Source organism: Phaseolus vulgaris, chromosome 11, assembly GCF_000499845.2.
Source record: "Phaseolus vulgaris cultivar G19833 chromosome 11, P. vulgaris v2.0, whole genome shotgun sequence".
In the NCBI taxonomy this organism is placed as follows: Eukaryota; Viridiplantae; Streptophyta; class Magnoliopsida; order Fabales; family Fabaceae; genus Phaseolus; species Phaseolus vulgaris.
The window spans coordinates 1,482,385-1,500,762 of record NC_023749.2 but is presented as its reverse complement, the minus strand read 5'-3'; the positions used below and the strand labels follow the sequence as shown (position 1 = coordinate 1,500,762).

Genomic DNA, 18,378 nt, shown 5'->3' with positions numbered 1-18,378 from the left:
AACATCAGTGATAATGACAGAGTAAACTATTAATCCTTAGCAGAACTAATATGGAGAATTCCAATGGATAATGATAAATAATCCACATTTTTTATACAACCCAACAGTAGTATTATTTGTACAACTGAAAAATTAATTCTAAGGATTAAACTATCATTTTCCTATTAATAATTTAGTATAGTTTGCACCTTCTTTCCTTCATCGAATAGTTGCTGTGGAAGAAAATCATAAAACTTAAAAAAGAAAAGGAATATGAACAGCTTAACCACAATGTAAAAACAGTTATTATTGCAATAAAAAAGGAGAATATACATACAAAACTTGGAAACAAAAAGGGGGCAGATTCCCAATTGCCTAAAATTGAAGGTCTTGTTGTCCTTAACATTCAGTGCAAGTCTAAGGACTCAAGGACCCTGCGAGCCTGGTTCTGGAGGAATGTTAGTCTCTGCTCTGGATTCAGTGTTGAGTCAAACTGACTGGCTGCCCATATCAAGGAGGCTGAATTCTCCCCCAGAAGACGCCTTGTATCTTCATGTATAGTTCCCAAAGGAGCCGAATCTCTTCCATTCACATGTCCAGTGAGCAGCAGCAGAAACTCTCCACATTTTAACCTAAGATACAAAATCTCCATTATTTTAATCTAGTTATCTCGAGACTGAGCCACCACATGACAGACAAATACTTCAAACATGAATAAAAACCATACAATTTTTCATCCCTTTCCACGGAAAAAGTATGGCACAAAAAGCTTAAATACATGAAGTGCATTCTAACTTCCAAAATTCATTTATATAAACTAAGCAGTCAAAAGGGAAGAAAAAGACTTCTATTGTGCCGTGTGCTAACATATTTGCATGGCATTCTTGCTTCTTGTTTCCTTCCATATATTTAATACTCCAGAGATGCCTGCACTTGGACTTTAGATCCTTCAGGGGTTTTCATCAGTAAATATGCTTTCCAATTTCATATTGGCAACCTTTATCGCTAAATTTCAATTGTTTTGAAATGTTTAGGATGCTTTATTTGGACAGGGCTATACTTAAGAGGATATACACTAATGCTGGTTACTTGTGAGAAGGCCCCAGAAAAATCTTCCACGAAATTTCTCTAGGTGCAATAAAGGCTCTGTAACCAATAGTCACCTCTTCCTCCTTGTGAGATAAATTGGCAGTTTTGAGTAACATGCTTGTGCTGTTTTTCGAACACTCAATTTGTCTGCCTGATTTAAAGGTGTACTTTGCTAACTAAGTCTGATATTTTGGAAGTTAGTGGATAATTTATCCACTTGTGATCAGGTTTGTGGCATTTCCATGGTGTTAAGGACAGAAATTTTACTTGGAAGTTTCTCCCTTCATCTCTTCTATGCCACAGGCTTGCTTTCTAACTGCCGAACTGCTCTACTCCATCAAATTTTGACATGTCATGTGCACTCAGAATATTCTTTATATCTAAGAAATGAAATAAGGTAAATGCTATATGATCGAAGCTCACTAAATTAGAAATTTTAATGCCCTATTCTGATAGCATATAACAAGTCTCTACCTAATAGCTTGAAGAATAAGAAGGTAAAGCAACACAAATTTACAGGACTGACTAACAAGCATGGCCTATAAGAATACAGCTTTAAAATGAATAAGACTGGTGTAAAGCAGTACCTGAGATTTTCATCCACTTGAAAATCATATGTATAAATTTTGTTTGGAAATAATAATAAGATATTAAAAATTTAGTATAATTCACACCCTTTTTTTCTTTCATTGATTAGTTGATGTAGAAGAAAATCATGAAGCTTAAGAAAAGGTATATGAAAAGCATAACCACATTGTGAAAACAATTGATTATTGCAATTAAAAAGGAGAATATACATACAAAACTTGCAAGCAAAAAGGAGCATTTTCTCAATTGCCTAAAACTGAAGGTGTTATTCCTTAACATTCAGTACAAGTCTAATGATTCAAGAACCCTGCGAGCCTGGATCTGGAGGGCTGTTAGTCTCTGCTCTGGATCTAGTGTTGAGCCAAACTGACTGGCTGCCCATATCAAGGAGGCTGATTTCTCCCCTAGAAGACGCCTTGTATCTTCATGTATAGTTGCCAAAGGAGGCGAGTCTCTTCCATTCACATGTCCAATGAGAAGCAGCAAAAACTCTCCACATTTTAACCTAAGATACAAAATCTCCTTCATTATTTTAATTATTTCAATCGAGTTACCTCAAGACTGTGAGCCACCACATGACAAACAAAATACTGAAACATGAAAAAAACCAAACAATTTTTCATCCATTTCCAGTAAAAGTATGGCCCAGAAAGCTTAAATACTTCAAGGTTTACAAATTTACAGTGCATTCTAACTTACAAAAATTCATTAATATAAACTAAGCAGTCAGAAGAGAAGAAAAAGACTTCTAATGTGCTGTGGGGTAACATATTTGCATGGAATTCTTGAGTCTTGTTTCCTTCCATTTCCATATATTTAATACTCCGGAGATGCCTGCACTTGGACTTTAGATCCTTCAGGAGTTTTCATCAGAAAATGTGTTTCCCAATTTCTTATTGGCAACCTCTCTCCCTAAGTTTCAATTGTTTTGAAATGTTCAGGAAGTTTTATTTGGACAAGGCTATACTTAATAGGATATATAACAGTGCTGGTTACTTGTGAGAAGGCCCCAGAAAAACCTTCCACAAAATTTCTCTAGGTGCAATAAAGGCTCTGTAACCAATAGTCACCTCTTTCTCCTTGTGAGATAGATCAGCAGTTTTGAGTAACATGCTTGAGCTGTTTTTCGAACACTCAATTTGTCTGCCTCATTTAGAGTTATACTTTGCTAACTAAGTCTGATATTTTGGAAGTTAGATGGATAATTTATTTATCCCTTCTGATCAAAATTTGTGGCATTTCCATGGTCTTAAGGACAGAAATTTTACTTGGAAGTTTCTCCCTTCATCTCTTCTATGCCACAGTCTTGCTTTCTAACTGCCGAACTTCTCTACTCCATAAAATTTTGACATGTCATGTCCACTCCGAATATTCTTTACATTTAAGAAATGAAATAAGATAAATGCTATATGATCGAATCGCTCTAAATTAGAGATTTTGATGCCCTGTTCTGATACCATGTAACAAGTCTCTGCCAAATAGCTTGAAGAAATAAGGACTGACTAACAAGGATAAATGCAATACAATTTTACAGGACTAACTAACAAGCATGGCCATCAGAAGAATACAGCGTTAAAATGAACAAGACTGATGTATGAAGAAGCAGTACCTGAGATTTTCATCCACTTGTTTGTCTCTTAGAAGGTCAGCAACTTCCATAATACCATTACATTTCTCGAAATCCTATTAGGTAATTATCAAGAGAAATGTATTAAAAAAGGAATAACAAAAGAAATATTATTTAGCAGCAAACTCTGCTAAACATCCAGTGAAACATCAATAAGTAAATCCTATCAGCTAAGCCAAGACTCTCATATATCTAAAGTTTTTATAAATTGAAAAAGAATGGAGGAGAAAAGGAAGGAGCAGACTCCTGCAACACAACTCTTTTCCTTTTTTATTGCCAATGACAGCTGACAAATTATTTTGCAACTTTTCCTCACTTAAAAACAAAATATTGTCGAAGCAATAACTCAGTTCTTAAAACATAAATTGAAGACAAAAGAAACTAGATGTTAAAACTCAAATGATAGAAAAGTGATACATATTTGTAAATACTGCGAAGGCAAGTGTCAGGCTACCATTTGATTGGATGATGAATCCACCATCAACGAGATTAAAGCATCTAAGCATGCACCTTGCTCCAGTACTCCACGAGTGGATAATATATTCATTAAAACCTGCAAAGAAGAGCAATTTTTTAAATATATAACTCTGCATCTAAACGTTCATATCTTCTCAAGAATGGAGACCTCAGTGGGAGATAGAAGGATTGTCTTGTGCATGTGAGCTATTTATGAACCACAGTTTGTTTGCATAGGATTGCAGTGCAATGATTAAATCAAAGAATAAAAACTTCATTTTGCCTTTGGATTTGATTCAAGAAAGAGTTGTTATTTGGCATTCCATTCTAGCTAATGCTATCAGGGTGTAGCAATGAATGTGCAAAGAAGAAATTGAAGGGATAATTGTTTTTTTTTAAAGTGAGGGTTAGATATAAGAAGGGGATAAGTGCATCTCCCATCAAGACATTGAAACACAATAAAAAGAAATCATGTTGGCAATAGTAACCGAGCTTGTGTTTATGCTATGTGCTAATGATGTAAGTAATCAGCACAAGACCATCCACAACCAGGAAAGGAGGGGATTACAGTATCAATTTGGTTGTTCTCTTTTTAGATTGTGTGTGCCTTTCCTTGAGGCAAACATCACATCTGCCATCTTTGAATTCAGAGCCTTTCTTTTCAATAATTTAGGGAACTGAAAAATGCTAAAGTAAAAAACCCTAAACCTCGTATGGAAAAGTCACTTGTCACAATATCCATAGCCATAGAAATGGAAAACATGAAAATTCTAAAGCAATGAAAATAACCTGAATGGCGTTGTTTTGATGGGCAAGTGCCGTACTCTCTGGATGAAGCAGACAACACCCTTCCAAGACTCTAAGAGCAAGTGCAACTTCAGCATCAGTGGATGGACTCGTCACCTTCATTGGTTCCACACCAAATATATGGCTCAAGTCACCTAACTTACTCTCATTGTAATCATCCCCACTCTCTTTGAGCGAGTGCTGAAACAAAACCGGAACCACTGCAAACACCACCACATGGCATTGAACAAAAACATATTGATTAGATTATTATTATTATTATTATTATTAAGTGACCGATAAAGATTTTCAACCTAGACTTTAGCTGAAATTGTTGGGTTGAGTCAGGAATCAGTTGCATGAGGTGTTATTTTGTTGAACATGAAATTACTTTTCAAACATCTTGCACAAGAACATCACAACAAAATGGAATGGTTGAAAGAAAGAGAACATCATAGTATTTTGAATGTGGCCCGTGCTTTGGGTTTTCAAGGTGATCTTCCAACTAGTTTTTGGTGAGAAAATGTGTTTTAACTTTCAAGTGTAGGTTATTTGATAAATCGTACCCCATCTAATTTGTTAAATGGGAAAACCCCATATGAAGTATTGCATGACCAAGTACTGTCAATTAAACACTTGAGAGTGTTCGGATGAGTTTGTTATGCTCATAACCAAGGAAGAAAAGGAGATCATTTTTTGTATCATCAATTACCTTTTGGAAGCCAAAATCTGGATAAAATCTACTTCATACTGATTTGTCTGTTACTATATAAAAACTTCTATATAAACTAATACATCGATCAATGACACTTTGCTCTCATAAAAAAAAATGTTTAAAAGAACAAAACAGACCTTGGAGATGGGGAATGGATTGCGTTTGATTAAAGAGGTCAACGGTTGATTCAGCCTCCGCAACGGAACGGAGGAACTTGAGAATGGAACGGAGAGCGCGAACACGGAGAAAGGAGAATTCGGCACGCGCGTCTCTGAGCCCCGTTCTGAGAGCGAGAGTGACTTCTCTATACACTCTCTGCTGCTGCAGCGACTTTCCGACCTCGCTCACCGCACCGTCATCCTCTATCTTTGCACTTCCGTCCCTTTTCCCGGTTTCACTCCACAACGGCTTCTTCAGGTACATCTCTGTCTTGCTTCGCTCAGACGAGAGAAATTTCTCAATCTCCATCATAATTCATACTCGCATTTCAACAACTGAGCCACCAATGCAGTGGATTGTATTGGAACCACGTCGTTTCAGATCCCTGTAATGTGAATCAAATTCCGAGTTAGGGTTCCTAATGAGAGAGGTCAAAACAAATTTTCATTTCCAGCTATCATTCCTCACCAGCTTGTTTAGTATTTTGAAGTTTAAAATTATAAATATATTCATGAAATAACATAATTTATACTTTTTTTCATAACTATTTATTAATAATGTGACTTTTTAGTATTTTATTCTTTCAGCCTAAGACTTGTCTCTAAAATGACATATCAATATCAATCGAGACCAACACATACGATATTTTTAGGAATATATTTTAATATAATTTAAAAAATATTTATTAAATTTTTAATACAATTTTAAAAATGAAAAATACATTATATAATATAAATTTTAAATTTTACATTTTATATATTACACGTATTTCTATATTTGTATCTATATTGTAGTTACATTTTATATATTACACGTATTTCTATATTTGTATTCATGTTATAGTTAGATTTTATATATTACATCTCTATTATGTTTGTATTTCGTATCCATGTTGTAGTTATATTTTAGATATTACACGTATCTCTATTATATTTGTATTTATATTGTAATTTACATATATAGTAGTTACATTTTAGATATTACACGTATCTCTACTATATTTGTATTTATATTGTAGTTTACATCTATAGTAGTTATATTTTAGATATTACACTAGTTTACATGTATCTCTATGTTCGTATTCATGTTGTAACATGAGTGTTAGTCTATATTAAAGAGATTCAGACATACCTCTTACATGATGTGTCTTTATATTGTAGCATGAGTGTTAGTCTATATTAATGAGACTCAGACATACCTCTTACGAGATGTGTCTGCACATACCTCTTACATCTGCATCCGACATGTGCTCCAACAACACTTATTAATTTTAAATAAAAAAATATTAATTTTTTAAAAACTCAAACATATAAATTTTCATTATGATTAAAAAATAAATAAAAAATAAAATTAAAAAGAATATATAAAAGAATGGAGAAGAAGATGTGGGACCTGGAGTTTCTAGAATTAGTGGGAAGAGAGTAAGGTGAGGGGTGGTTCCGTAATTTGAGTTCTTCACTCCTTCTCTTTCCTTCTTCCCTTTGGTTTGGTTGGTTTCTTCTCCTTATCTTCCTGTCGTGTCTCTCTTCAACAACACTTCCACCACATCCACACCGTGGTTCCTTTGTCTTTGTGTCTCTCCCTCTCTTCAGAGTTCAGGCACAGAAACAAAGCAACCAATTCATTTTCCATGTCTCTCTCTCTTCTTCCTCTATACTCTTCACCTCACCTCTCCCCCTCCCTTTCCTTTCCCACACCACACCTTTCCTTCCTCTGCTTCCCCAAATTATCAAACGCCCCCACTCCCCACTTTATACTATGCTGCCGCAGGAACGCTTCATTTTCCACCCGATGTGGGCCTGGAGTCCCTGAGGGTGCACAACATCACAGTGGTATCGAAGAAGATGATGAACAACCCATGAAGGCTAGTTGCGACGACGACGAAGAAGAAGAAGGCCAAGAGACTCTTAGCTCCTTGGTTTTGCCTGAAAGATGGGATGTCTTGGGTCTCGGTCAGGCCATGGTGATTCCTTCTTCTTCCTCCTCCTCCATTCACCCTTCATGTTAAACTCGCACGAATTTGCATACCCTGTGTTTATGCTACTTGTATTTCAGAATTGTTTCGTGTATGCCCAGTGCTCTGTGTTGTTCCCTTGTAAGATTTTTTTCAAACTGCTAACATTTCAGAGCCTTCCTTGTTCTTGTTTTGTGATGGGTTATGCTGAGGGGTATCGTATGCTATTATTCCTAGGTGTTTTCCTTATGCTGTTGAATCAGAATTGGAGTTTTGCGATATGATCTGCGTAAGCGTGACTAACATTACAAGTCAGTGTAATAATTAATCAGTATTTGTATTGAAATGATTATCAATGTGAAACTTCAATTCTGATTAAAAAATAACACGAAGTTTCAGTTTGGCTCATGTGGTTTTTACCTTCATCGTCTTGTTGCTATGGACACGTTTCTTTCTTCTTCTTTTTCTCTGAGAACAACTATGAACGTTGAAGGCGTGCTTTTGGATTCTTGTAGGTGGACTTCTCTGGCATGGTTGATGATAATTTTCTGGAGAATTTGGGGTTAGAGAAGGGGACACGGAAAGTAGTAAATCATGAGGAAAGAGGTAGAGTTTTGCAGGCTATGGATGGGTGCAGCTATAAAGCTGCTGCTGGTGGGTCTCTTTCTAATACCTTAGTTGCTCTTGCAAGGCTTGGAAGTCGCTCTGCCAAAGCTCCTGCTATAAATGTGGCAATGACTGGTAGTGTAGGGAGTGATCTGTTGGGGGGTTTCTACAGGTTTGTCTTTATTGTTTGCTCTGTTTTAACATACAGTTTCATTCCAGTTCTGGGTAGTGCATTTTGTCTTATCTTCAGTGTAGTTAATAGTGTGCAAAAGCACCATTATTGTTGTGTGGAGTGGCCCATGGCTGTTGTGCAGCGTTTCAGTATTGTGTCCAGAAAATATTCTATTTACTGTTAACTGCATTTAACTGACATAGTGATTGGAAAAGTGTAGATCAGGTTTTTGAAGTACTATTTGAACACATAACACCATTGTATTGTGTTACTTGATGATTCCACCAGTTTTGTTTTGGCAAGTGAGGTTGGATGAAGTTACTTGTATTGTTTGTTTACATCTTCTTTTAATTCTACAGGGAAAAATTGCGACGAGCAAATGTGCAATTTCTTTCAGAGCCTATCAAGGATGGGACAACTGGAACAGTTATAGTTCTCACAACTCCAGATGCCCAGCGAACAATGCTTGCATATCAGGTTCAGTGCTATAGATTGAATATTAAGATAGATGCATCTGCTGCTTCCATCTTGCAATTTGAGGATTCTATAGCAATATGTTTATAAGTAAATATATTAACAACAATTTATGTAGTGTTTATTCTTCACCCCTCCCCCACCTCTAACGCACATTTACATATAAAATTGGCTGTTTGAACTAGTCAATTACAAGAGTTGCTCAAAAGTTTCTTGAGTTCTATTCTGAAGTTTAATTGTGTAATTTATGTTAATTGCATAAATTGAAGAAAACACTATCATTTCATAAACATATGTAAGTTCATCAACTAATACGCAATGAGCATGGACAGTATTCACCATATAGTATTGTCTATTTTTCAAGTAATACTTCCTTGCTGATTATACAAAGCACAGTGGTTATTCTTTTACCTTTATTGCCTAATTCTAAGCTTTGATTATTTGCTACTGTTATACAAATAGTAAAGTTGCTAAAATATTTCTGTATTCTGGTGTCAGGGCACATCTTCAACTGTTAACTATGATGCATCCTTGGCTAGTGCAGTTTCCAAAACCAACATACTTGTTGTTGAAGGGTATTTATTTGAACTTCCTGATACTATTAAAACAATAACCAAAGCATGTGAGAAAGCTCGGAGGAATGGTGCCTTGGTTGCAATAACAGCTTCAGATGTTTCCTGCATTGAGAGACACTTCGATGATTTTTGGTAAGACCATCACTTAATTTTTGGTTTTTTATATAATAGTTTATATCATGTAATTTCCATACCATTAATCCTGACCTGGCACCCACAATAACAATTTTGTAAGCTAAAGCATAAATGTTGAAACAAGTTAGATATGATTAATTTATTTTTCGTTTATATTGCACTTGCTTGCTCTGTCTTCAGTTGATTAAGCTGTGAACAAATATGAAATTAACTACCAACTCTCCTAATTTTGTCATTTGTCTGAAGTTTGTAAAATATAGGAATAACTAAAACAAACTAGTAAAATCCATAAGTGTGATGTGAGGCAATACTTTTGAATATGTGTGTGATAATTGGTTGTAGGATCATACTGAATGGATTTCATTAATTTTTCATTTGAGACCTGGTTGCATAAGTGCTACCCAGGCTGTTGAAGGACTGAAGGGAAATGGAAGTCCATTAGGCAGATTGCATCATAAAACCTGTAGGAGCCACTTAAATTCAATTAACCAAAAGTGAAGTTGGTTCCTAGGAATGATATGCACATGTATGTTTGGATAACTGGTGTATTTTTCCATTCATCAGGGAATTTATTGGGAACAGTGTGGATTTGGTGTTTGCAAATGGTGATGAGGCCAGAGCTCTTTGTAATTTTGAAGCAAAGGAAAGTGCTGCTTCAGCTGCAAGGTATCTGAGCCATTTTGTTCCTCTAGTGTCCGTTACAGATGGTCTTAGAGGGTCTTACATAGGTGTAAAAGGAGAAGCTGTATATATCCCTCCTTCTCCATGTGTTCCAGTAGATACTTGTGGTGCTGGAGATGCATATGCATCTGGCATACTATATGGTCTTCTAAGAGGCATATCAGATTTGAGAAGTACAGGCACATTTGCAGCTAGTGTTGCTGCCACGGTTGTTGCACAACAGGGAACACGCCTTAGAATTTCAGATGCAGTCAAATTGGCTGAATCTTTTGAATTTCAACTTGATTCCTCTTCCTCTTCGGTTGGCACTGATCATATTTCCAGCTTCTAAGCAGAGTTGGCACTGATTATATTTCCAGCGTCTAATCAGAGCTGGCACTTTGAATTTAATTACAATTTTTTCCACGAAATTAATGTATTCCTTTGATCAATATGTTTCAAAAGAATAGCCCTGTAAATACTCTCATTGTAAAAAGATTAGCTGTGTTAGCAATTTAATTACTTAGGCCAAGATGAGGGCGCATAGATATGTTATATCACTGTCGAGTCATAATTATTTTTATCTGATTAGTTTTACATTCATAATTATCATAATGATTACTGTGACTAATATTGAATTTGTTAGAAGTATACGTTATCAAAAGATGGTCAAGGAAGGTATTGTTTTATTTAGTGATCAATTTTCCTTAGTTGGAGATGACAGATTTTGGTTACCTTTTTTTCTATGGTCAGTGGTGATTTCTATAAAACAAAACGATTGCTTCGAATTTTGTTTTCAATCTTTTCTTTTTATTCTGTTACTTCAGTTTTTTTAACTTATAACTGCATTAATTATAATACCATGTTTCTAAAATTAATTCTAACCAATTTAACAAAATTAACTTTCTTCCTCTCTCCTTCCTTCACCTTCTTATCTATCAAACAAACCATTAATGCCATTAATGATTGTCTCGTGATTTCATAGTTGCAATAAATTTTTTAATTAATCATGTGTTGTGGACTCCTGTTGTAAAAGGAAAGTATTTGAATTCTTTTTCATTTGAAAAAAAGTGTTAAAAGAGAAAAAGGTAATGGCATCGCCATGCATTAAAAGATACAGAACAGGAAAGAAAGAGAAATCCGTATCAAATGAATTCCTAACATTGATCTAAAATATGCTATCGATCTTTTTAGTTCAACCTATGTTTCATATGCCAATTCACAAATGTCTACCGTACCAATGAATCAGGAGGAGCTTCTTCTGGGATCTGTCAAACAAAATGAAAACGAACAAATGTTAGCACCTAAAGCACTTATCAATGTATCTGTTCCAAGGAGGATTTTGTCCTGCTTATGGAAATTGAAACAAAATGTATTCAAGACAAGTTTTATCAGTTTGAGCAAAGCAAAAGAGTGTTACCTCTCCCGGATTCCATTTATCTTTTAACCAAATACTGATATCTCCTGACACATTCTCCGCTTGTAACTTGTTTCTGCAAGAATAAAGAACGACCATAAAAATTCAAACAAAAGTCTTGGTAACTTGCATTTGAACCAAATATTTCTTCAAATTCTACATAGAGACAACCTCAGAAAATTGCATCAATAAAGGTGAAGTTACCAAGAACACTCATGCTAGTATAAACTGGGGCATTGTTTAATAAAGATAAAGGAAGATCCAACCGATACAAGCACCACTACTGACATTAAAATCTTTCTAATCTATAAACTGTAACATATGGCTTAACAAAATATATTTTATCATCGAGTTATGCAGTCAACTTCATCCAAATTATAACAATTACAATAGATGCAACATAGTCTGTTTTAAGAAAAATCATAATAGTTGTAGTGACCTCCTGAGGCAATTGGGTGCTTGGTACATTCAATTTCTTAGTCCTTTGCTGAACCCAAACACTCAAAAAAGACTTCCTATCCATCTCTTCATAAAAATAGTTATGAAAGTAGAAGGCATATTGACAGATGAAATCTTGAATAGTTTTACTTAAATGACAAAAAAGTATATCATAAACATTTCAAAATTAAAATATTAGATAACATTATGGGAGTCTTGTCACAAAAAATTACTGTTGCTACTTTATTAAATCAAATGGATAAAATTGAAATTTTCAAGCTCACAATTTTTTAGAAACTAAAAATGCATAACTAAGCTGAAAATGCAACAGGCTGAAGAGTTTTCAATGAAAACAATAATGATTGACTGGCTAGATTATAATCAATCTGTCATTTATTAATTCCACATTATCTGAAACAATGTACCTAGAAATATGGTAAACAGTTTGACTATTTTTCAGAATGAGATCATAAAGTGATTAAACTGTGACAACTGTCTTTCAAAACTTTCTAATATGCCATGAACTTACGACAGCTGGACATCCGATGTTGTTTGAAACATTGTATTGGGACCAGAGTTATTGAATGTGGTTGATGTTGGCTGAGTTGAACCCGGAAACATTGTCAAATCCACTTGTGTAGAATGGGGGTTGCTTTGAACACCGAAGTTGCCACTGGTTACTGGTATTTATTACAACATTGACAGTCAGACATATACGAGCAAGAAAAACAAAAGACATATATTCATAACACTAAACAAAATACATCCAATATATACCTCCAACTCCAAAGAAACTAGGCTGTGCCAGAGTGTTTGTTGGTGGTGCAGATGGCCTAACAATAGTTCCAAACAGATTAGACCAAAAGCAGGGAAAAAATATTTGCAGAGTAAAGACAAGGAAAGTACAAAATGAGGAGTAGTCATTGTATGGGAAGCAATGATTGCAGGCCTGCATCTTATCCATTCTATACCTACCACAATCCATTCTTTGAATCACCTAATTCCACAAGTAATGCCTATGTAACCACACAGCCACTGTAGGAAATTTTACAGGAACCAAATTTTGAAGACCTAGGTCCTTCTAGTGTTCTTAAAAACTGATATCCAACTAGCCTGAAATAGCCTCTACGAAACTATAACCTTATACGACAATAATAAAAGCTCTTGTGCATTTCTCCATTCCCTTGACAATTACAACACAATCCTAAACAAAAACTCACAGTAGACTGGAGTTCTGGAAAAAAGGGTGTCAGTAAGGTCTAATGCAAAATGGACAAACTATCAGGTCTCATCAATACCTTATAGGGTACAAACCACACTCCAGTGGAGCTCATTGAACTCTCAAGTAGTTTATTTTGGATTTTCTCTAATTGTTTTCCAACACCAAACAACTGAAAATGAGGAAAATATTATCTAGCCTGCAATTCTTACCTTCCAAAACCCATATTCATTGAAGAACCAAGTTGGCTAAAGCTTGAGACTGACAAAGGACCATTACTTTGAGAAGTTCCTGAAAACTGATTTGCATTGGCTCCAATGGATTGGGGTCTTTGACTGTCAAGAGAAGAACTTACTGGTTTTTGGTAAGGTTCAGAAAGTAGTTTCTCAAACTCAAGCATCTTGGATTTCAGTATATTTCTCTCTTTCTCAACCTGCAATGTCATATTTTCAGGTTAGAAACATAATACATTTGAGCATAGCTGTAACCTTGTAGTTACAAATGTCAATAGAAAAGATACATTAACGGAGGCTCTTCTTTAATACAAAATTGTAAAAATGAAATTTCATTAATAAAAAATAGAGCAATTACAACTAGATAGAGAATAGGGTATCTTCCAAAAATGGGCAGGGGGGAGCAGAGAGAAAGGGGTTAAAAGCATGTTACATCAGATTTCTTACTATTGATTGCAAGCTCATCCCACGCTTTGCATCCTCGTAAGCTGATGCTCGCAATTCTTCATAGCTAATATCACCAACAATGTCACATGGAGCACTGCACAAAAGGAGGTCAAAGTCTGTATTTAGTTTTCTTATTAGTGCAATGGTTAGGATTCTTTAGAGCAATTTCTCTTTCAAGATTGACAATTTCAAAGAAATATACCCTTTGCAATGACTGTAGCATGTAAGTATCCAAATTGGTTTCTCTTTCTCGAAATCTTCTGCAATCTGGCGCTTGCAGTTGTCAGGATCTGTGCATCTTTAATTACATCAACCATGTAAAGTATATCAAATAATCTTATGCAAAATACAATAGAAGGCACAAGGAAAAAATACAACAGAGACCCTTTTTCTATAGAAAAATATTGACTAGATAGCAAGGAAAAAGTACAAGAGATGATCAGGTATTCTCCAAAGAAATCACATAACCCAACGAAAGCAAAACAATGGTACTCAATTTTCCTTTGCTTATTTATATAACACATAGCAAATTCTTTAAAGACAAATATGTAGAGGACTGGACACTTCAGCCAAAAACAAAGAGAACCAGTAGTGCCTATGCAACAAAAAAATTGCATTTTCAAAATTGATCAAAGGCAAAGCCCTCCAGTGATCCAATCAAAGATTACAGAGTTTGTTTCGTACTTTCAAGCACCATTAGTCAGTGTTTATGCACTTTCTAGACATTTAGACCTGTATTTTTTATGTTTCTCGTTCTGAAGCACAAGGGTGCATGTCCAACAGGTGGCAATTATGCACATGTTGAATAGATACAACATCAACAAAAATATTCATAATTCATGACATGGAGAATGGATTGATAAATACTCACCTATGCTCGACTGGTTGGGGGTTGTTATCAGATTTCACACCATTCTGGGGTTTGGACGGCTGTCGATTCCATTTGTTTTCAAAAGGCTGATCAATACCAAAAGCAAATACCAGATTATTTTACTAAAAGTGAAGATGAAGCCGACATAGCATGGATAACCCCTCAAAAATAGTCCACAAATATTAAAAAGCTTCAACGTCGAATTAATTTATTATAATCACTAACAATATAAAAACATAAAATAAAAATAAACCTTTACATCATGTATAAGCACAGGAAAAGAGTGAGAACCTTGTATTGGTTCGGTTTATACTCAGGACGAGGCCCCCCGTTTAACTGGGAGCTGTTCTGCGCGCCAAAACCAAAAGGCTTAGACTTCTGTTGTTGTTGTTGTGAACCAGAACCAGACCCAAATCCGAAGGGATTTGTACTTCGCTGTTGGTGAGAACCGTTTTGTCCGCCAAACCCTTGATCGTTAGGTTTTCTCTGTTGGGTGACGTGTGAATATCTACACCTTTCTCCATATTGACAACTGAAAGATGAACAACAACAACTTAAAACACATTCTCAAAACTTCTAATGAACGGACGAACAAATTCAACATACATAGATTAATATTGTGATATAACACGTAAATGCTCAGATTTCTATCGTTATATACTACTACCAGAACCTGAAAATCAAAAAGTCCAATCACGCCGCAACATGATATGCACACAAACAGTGAAAATGAAAAGAAACAATTGCGCATGGAATTACACAGAAACAACAGAATCTTGATGAATCATCGAAAATTGAAGTGCAAGTAAAGCAATGAAGAAGATGAAGAACAATAACCTGCCTCGCTGGAAGTTTCGACAAATATCTCTCATCGTTTTGGAGCTTTGATATCGTTAAACTCTCACGATTCTGAAGAAAACACAAACCCTAACTTCGATTCGTCAAAATCGCTTCTCTTCTCTCCCAATCGACGCTCCGCTCATGGAAATTCAATTTCTCATTCACTTCTCGTTCCACTCTATTGTTGAAACTTGCAAAAACAAATAATACATGAAAATTGGTGGGTTTTGTTCTTATTCCTTTGGTCCGTAATCACAAGTTTTTCCCTTTCGAAAACGGTAAATTTTTTAATCTTTTATAACCCTGACCCCTAAATTCTACCTTAAATCCTAAATAGTTTCAAAATTAAAAAAATTATAAATAATTAAAATATTAATATTTATTAGAAGTGTAGGGTGAAAATGTGTAAAAAAAATATTTTTCTTTTTCAAAATACCTTTTATTCTAGATATAAAAATCTAAAATTGGAAACAATACCTTTCAAAGTAGATTCGTAAAAGATTATTGTATTTCGAAAATAAAAAATTGAAATAAAATTTAAAATCATAATCATATTCTGAAGAAAAAATTCGCAATACAAAAATTCGTTTAAAAAAATCCAGAAATATATTCTGAAAAGGGGTTCGGAATGTAAGTGTAAATGTATCCTCATTTTTCTAATAAAGGGCATTTTAGTCTTTCTACACTGAAATTGGGTGCATCATGCAGAAAGTAATTGCCTTCGAAAACCCGTTCTTTGGACTAAAAACCATGCCTTTTGGGCTCAAAACTTGAAGTTTTGGGCCTTCGTATTAACTTTAGGGCTTAACTTGGGCTCTTTCTTCTTGCACGTCTTAAGTGTGAAAAATATTAAAAATAATTTGTGTTTAGTCTGTAATTTTAAATGAAGTATAATATCATATTTTTAAATAACTTCAATTGCATCCTCACACTCCATAGCTCCCTTCTAATTGTGCAACATTTTCATTCTTATTGGTGATTGAGAAAGTAATTTCATCATTTGAACATGTGTGAGATGGTCGGTGAAAAAATGTGTTGTCTTTGATGTTACTCAGTGCGAAAGATAATTTTTATTTTAGTTTTATACTCTGCTTTTACATCATTGTTGGTTTTTGTTAGATTTTGAGCTTCTAAAAAATAAATAAACAAATGAAAACACACTTACTATCAATAAAAATATTACAAAATTTATCTCAACCATCAACTTTTATCACCAGCCACCACAAACAATCACTACAGATAACCACCATAAATAACTACCGCAAACCACCATCATTAATTAAAAATGACCATATTTTTTATCATACTCAAAAATGTATTATTGAAATTAAACAAATATTGAAAGATAAAAGTTGAGACAAATTTCTTCAAAATATTTATCAACCAAATCTTGGAGTAGATAATTTCACTTCATGTAATTTTTGAGAAGCTTTTAGTAATTTTGTTAGGTAAATGTCTACATCTACCTGTAAATATATTACTATCACAATCATATACAAGAGATTATCGAAAGATGAATGCAACAATAATGGAAAAAATGTACATTAAATTATCCTTTTCTAGTTTGTCTCTTACCATACAAGTGATGTTATTTTGGTCATTTTTCGCGCCCCTTTATTTTTGGTGGATAGGTTTCGTTATTTAATCTTAGTTTAATTAACTTTCAAGTTTACAATAATATTTTTAATTAAGTTTTTATTAAATTTTTTTGTTATTCAAATATATTCTTTAATTATTTATTGTAGTTTAATTTTTCTAATAATTATGTGACGTAAATGTTATCTTGTTCTACAATCTTACTTCACTATTGTTTTTGTTATCCAATAATTTTTTAACAAAAATAATAAAAATTACTCGTTATTTTACATTAATTTCAATATCATATTATATTAACTATAAAATCTCATATTTATTTATAAAAATATAGAGCAAGATAACAAACCCATATTTTATATTTTTTTAAAAATAGCTAATAGATACTCAATTAAAAAATATAAAAAATAGTTAATTTATATATTAAAAATTAATAAGAATTCAATTAAAAATATTGAAATTTACATAGATTTTAAAACTTAATTAAATTTTTTATTTTTTTAATATAGATTTGATATTCCACACATACTATACCTTAGGTATGCCACGCTGTACCTTGCAAGTAGGGGTTTATATTTTTTCTTGCTAAAATTTTGAATATGATTTTTTTTATATTTAGTAGGTATAATCTTTAATTTAAAGGAGCTTTATTTATAGGATTTATGGATTATGAATTACCTCTAAAATAAGTATAGTCTAAAACTTACAAAATTATTATTATTGTGTAAAGGGATATAAAAAATTGGAAGTATTTTTGTGGATATTCGTATAAACCATGAACTTTAGAAACTTATAAAAAAAAAAAAAAAAACTTGATTAAGAGGCTGACTATGGAAAAATAATTTTGTATTTTCAGATTCTATATTTTTATTAATATATTTTACTTAGAATTGTGAAAATATATTGAATTTGAAAAGTTAGAAAATCTATAAAACGACATGAAAATCTTGAAATAGAAATCAATTTTTAGAGACCAAAATAATTAGTTGCAATAGTAACTAAATTAGATATCATTTTAGAAACTAAAAACAATTTTGGTTTTTAAACTAGTTTCTATTATTGTTAAATAGTTTCTAAATTGGTATCTAATTAGCAACCAAGGTTTTAACTACCAATTATTTAATTTCTAAATTTGGTAGCAAAAACTTTAGTGGCTAATTAGATATCAATTGATAAACTATTTAACAATAATAGAAACTAATTTAGAAACTAACTTTTTTTTAATTTCTAAAATGGTCTCTAATTTAGTTACTATTGCAACTAATTATTTTGGTCTCTAAAAATTGGTTTCTATTTCATGATTTTCTTGTAGTGTAGACTAGACTAAGGTGACCTAAATATTAAA

The 18,378-nt window shown here is 33.6% G+C and overlaps 3 protein-coding genes across 5 annotated transcripts; 1 reads left to right on the top strand and 2 right to left on the bottom strand.

Moving 5' to 3' along the window:
- Nucleotides 1–261: 261 nt before the first annotated feature.
- Nucleotides 262–5,900, bottom strand: LOC137824392 (uncharacterized). Of its 3 annotated transcripts, XR_011083250.1 has the most exons (6): nt 5,378–5,900; nt 4,529–4,746; nt 3,738–3,836; nt 3,266–3,339; nt 1,870–2,161; nt 262–611 (listed from the first exon to the last, which is right to left on the bottom strand). XR_011083250.1 is itself a non-coding variant. In XM_068630041.1 (5 exons), exons 1-5 carry the CDS (start codon nt 5,709–5,711, stop codon nt 386–388), a joined length of 951 nt encoding a protein of 316 aa, XP_068486142.1. In that variant the 5' UTR covers nt 5,712–5,900; the 3' UTR covers nt 262–385. The 3 variants fall into 3 exon arrangements, 2 of the variants coding, with proteins under 2 accessions (XP_068486142.1, XP_068486131.1); XM_068630041.1 differs by lacking the exon at nt 1,870–2,161; XM_068630030.1 differs by lacking the exon at nt 262–611 and having other exon boundaries at nt 1,823–2,161.
- Nucleotides 5,901–6,793: 893 nt separating this feature from the next.
- LOC137824372 (uncharacterized) lies at nt 6,794–10,530 on the top strand. The gene is made up of 5 exons (XM_068630008.1): nt 6,794–7,362; nt 7,869–8,131; nt 8,491–8,608; nt 9,104–9,312; nt 9,880–10,530. The coding sequence occupies exons 1-5, from the start codon at nt 7,030–7,032 to the stop codon at nt 10,325–10,327; spliced, it is 1,371 nt and encodes a 456-aa protein (XP_068486109.1). The 5' UTR covers nt 6,794–7,029; the 3' UTR covers nt 10,328–10,530.
- Nucleotides 10,531–11,002: 472 nt separating this feature from the next.
- On the bottom strand, nt 11,003–15,708 carry LOC137824381 (zinc finger CCCH domain-containing protein 46). Its single transcript, XM_068630019.1, has 10 exons — nt 15,438–15,708; nt 14,892–15,132; nt 14,601–14,686; nt 13,932–14,027; nt 13,730–13,823; nt 13,262–13,482; nt 12,608–12,663; nt 12,360–12,510; nt 11,396–11,468; nt 11,003–11,243 (listed from the first exon to the last, which is right to left on the bottom strand). Exons 1-10 carry the CDS (start codon nt 15,470–15,472, stop codon nt 11,205–11,207), a joined length of 1,092 nt encoding a protein of 363 aa, XP_068486120.1. The 5' UTR covers nt 15,473–15,708; the 3' UTR covers nt 11,003–11,204.
- Nucleotides 15,709–18,378: the final 2,670 nt, after the last annotated feature.